General features: G+C 35.4%; 1 protein-coding gene across 2 annotated transcripts in view; it reads left to right on the forward strand.

Moving 5' to 3' along the window:
* Window positions 1-2,842, forward strand: part of KLHL18 (kelch like family member 18) — a 118,967-nt gene extending 116,125 nt beyond the window's left edge. For both annotated transcript variants that reach the window (XM_053713724.1, XM_053713725.1), the window contains exon 10: window positions 1,734-2,842. In XM_053713724.1, coding sequence (XP_053569699.1) covers window positions 1,734-2,120 — 387 coding nt within the window. In that variant the 3' untranslated portion in view covers window positions 2,121-2,842. The remainder of the gene's footprint in view (window positions 1-1,733) is intronic.
* The last annotated feature ends 604 nt before the right edge of the window (window positions 2,843-3,446 follow it).

The following is a 3,446-nucleotide window of genomic DNA, read 5'->3' on the forward strand; positions in this document are numbered from 1 at the left end:
CCTTTTCCTGTAATTAGCATTGTCTTATTCTGAAAACTGGTAGAGCATGCACCATACATATCCCTGATTGGCCTCAGTGAAGATTATCAGATAAACTGCAAAAGAATGAAGTATATAGATGTGTTTACTCCAGTAATAACTAACTAGTTATGATTGGCTCTTCCAAATAAGGCAAGTGTTACCATTTAAAAACTATTGCAACAAACAAGGTGTAAATCAATTCAAATCATTTTCAAAGTCACCTAGTATGTTAAGGGAACACTTAAAGGGACAGTCTAGTCAAAATTAAACTTTCATGATTCAGATAGGGCAGGCAATTTTAAACAACTTTCCAATTTACTTCTATTATCTAATTTGCTAAATTCTTTAGATATCCTTTGTTGAAGAAATAGCAATGCACATGTGTGAGCCAATCACACAAGGCCTCTAGGTGCAGCAACCAATCAGCAGCTACTGAGCATATCTAGATATGCTTTTCAGCAAGTGATATCAAGAGAATGAAGCAAAGTATATAATAGAAGTAAATTAGAAAGTTGTTTAAAATGACATGCTCTTTCTAAATCACGAAAGAAAAAAATTGGCTTTCATGTCCCTTTAAGTCAAAATTAAACATTCATGATTGAGATAGAACACACAATTTTAAACAACTATCCGTTTTGTGATTTGCTGATGACTTCACATGACGCAGAAAGAAGGAAAATGGAAGTAACTTTAAAATTTGTCAGAGAAACAATCTACTATGCAAGTCTACTTTATTTAGTGGTCTATTACCATGTGGCACTTATCCATAGCTATGTGTTTAATCCCTTTTGGCAGAGGAATGTTCTTTAAGGATACAAAAACATCCTAAATTCGCTCTTCTGTTTCTTTGATAAACAAAAATAGGAGGGAATACGTTTGTGCTAATCCTGTGTTCTCCAGGAACATCGTATAAATACAGATCAAGCTTCTCTGTAGTTATCTTTTCATAGGAAAAGCTGGCTTTCCCAGGCACACTGGTAATTCTTTAGTAAAAATGTGAATGTTTGTATATGCTCTGTGACTCTATTAATATCCTTACTGAAAGCAATTGCAGCACAGATATATTTACAAACACTGATAGTGTGAATATAAAATAAAATCAACCACAAATAAGGCAATAATAAACGTGTTCAAAGTCAGCAACCCTTGCCTCCCCAGATGTTTTAGAACTACATTTCCCATGATGCCTTATTCAGATTAAAGACTTATGCATCATGGGAAATGTAGTTCTAAAACATCTGGAGAGCCAAGGTTGCTGACCCCCTGCTCTAGAAGAAATGATGCATGGAGTAGCCTTACACCTAAAGTGGTGTTGACAAATAATGTAAATCCAAGTATAAGAAAAAAATGCATGAACACGAGCATTTGTTTTCTAACTGTTGCACCAACACTAATGTTGTAACTAACCCACTAGAGAGACATTCTTATTGCTATATAAAGTTATATGCTTTAATTTTTTTTAAAGTTTTACATTTTTGTATTATGACCTGTAGTTTACTTACATTAGTTCACATATAATAAGATAGGATACGTAATGCAAATTGACATCTAACGGTTTGATTATATTTTTTTACATTAGATGGTCCATTTAAGAATTCTTATTAGTTTGGTTCAGTTAGTTTTTCAGTAACTTTTTATACCAAATCTATCATGTAGATTTCTTCTGTATAGACACCATGTAACATGTTTACCATCTGTTTTGCATTGTGCAGATGGAATACTACAACCATCACACAGCTACTTGGCATCCGGTGGCGAGTATGCTGAACAAGCGTTGCCGACATGGCGCTGCCTCTCTGGGGAGCAAGATGTTCATTTGCGGAGGATATGATGGATCAGCTTTTCTAAGTGTCGCTGAGGTGTATAATTCTATGGCAGATCAGTGGTACCTCATAACACCCATGAACACTCGTCGTAGTCGTGTTTCTTTAGTAGCCAACTGTGGCCGCCTTTATGCTGTGGGTGGTTATGATGGGCAGTCGAACTTGAACTCCGTAGAAATGTATGACCCTGAAACAAACCGCTGGACGTTTATGGCTCCCATGGTGTGTCATGAAGGAGGAGTGGGCGTAGGTTGCATACCGCTCCTTACCATATAGCATCAGAGGAATGCCAGATCCTACACTCGTAGGAAGAGCCTCAATGTATGATTTTGTTAATGTGAATATCAATGAAATAAGGTACATCTCCAGGTGCTCAAGTCTTTACTCTTCCTACTGTCTATTGCCCTTTTTATAATCCACAAATTGGTTTCAGACAATCTGCTTTTACAGAGGCATTAATTTAACACAAGGAATGTATTTATTAACCAGTCTCTCAAGATCTGGTGACCCAAGACAGGAGACGGTCTTCGTGTCCAGAATAACATGGACTCCTTGCAGGTTTTTATCATGAACTCCATTTGGTTCCAGAGCTGCTATGATCATAACAATGTAGCTGTTGCACCAAAGTATTTTGTATGTTGTGCATATAATGCTATACCCTGCACAGTGGAGGGGGCATAGTGGCTACATTGTCACTACGCTTGCAATTAAAGGGCGTTCATCTGATTTGCTTTAGTGTATAGTTAACATGGACCTAGTGTAAGATTCAGATAAAAGTATACTGTTTCTTTAAAAGTACATGTTCCTCTGTTGTCCTATTGATTGTACTAAAATATTCTGGTGGTTAAATTACATGTCAAGTCATCAGATCTGCAAACTATAGATCCTTTTCCAACATACCTTGGTGTGGCGACCAAAAATAACAATATTTTGCTTTATTGTTTCCGTTCAACTCAGAATGCCATTGACAAATTAAATCAGAAGATAATTCTACACTTCCTTATTTGGTCTTCATTGGCAATATCTGTAACCTGACTTGTTTATGACCCTGTCTTCATATTGCAAATGTTTTAGTTAATCCTATATGAACTGGATGTGCTCAGATTTTTTTATTTTTGTATGTAAAGTTAAATTGTGTGTCTGATTGCGTATGATATTTTGATTCTAGCTCTTACTTTACCCATGTTGGTCTTCCCCTGGTTATTAGAAATTGTCTAGTTCATAAAATTTTACTTTAAAAAAACAAAAACAATTATAAAAATAGTATTGAGAAAAAATAATAATAATTAATTGATATTATTTAAAGGGGCATTGTGCTCAAATGTCTACAATGCATATGTCAGAGCAGTGTTTACACATGTTAAAAATATTTTCTGCCTGGAAAAAATGTTAAGTAAAAGCTGATATAAGTAGTGTCTTACCAATGCTCACTGGCCAATAGGCTCCCTCTACTGGTGGGAGGTGCTAATAAGAAATGTAACATTTCATCTGTTTGGCAAACAAATAACAATGTTGAAATATTTTTTCCCAGCAGTCATTTATTGCCATAACGAACCGAATGCGAAAATACAACATTCATTTATTTCGTTTTTTTACCTTTTT

Source organism: Bombina bombina, chromosome 5 (assembly GCF_027579735.1).
Source record: "Bombina bombina isolate aBomBom1 chromosome 5, aBomBom1.pri, whole genome shotgun sequence".
Lineage (NCBI taxonomy): Eukaryota > Metazoa > Chordata > Amphibia > Anura > Bombinatoridae > Bombina > Bombina bombina.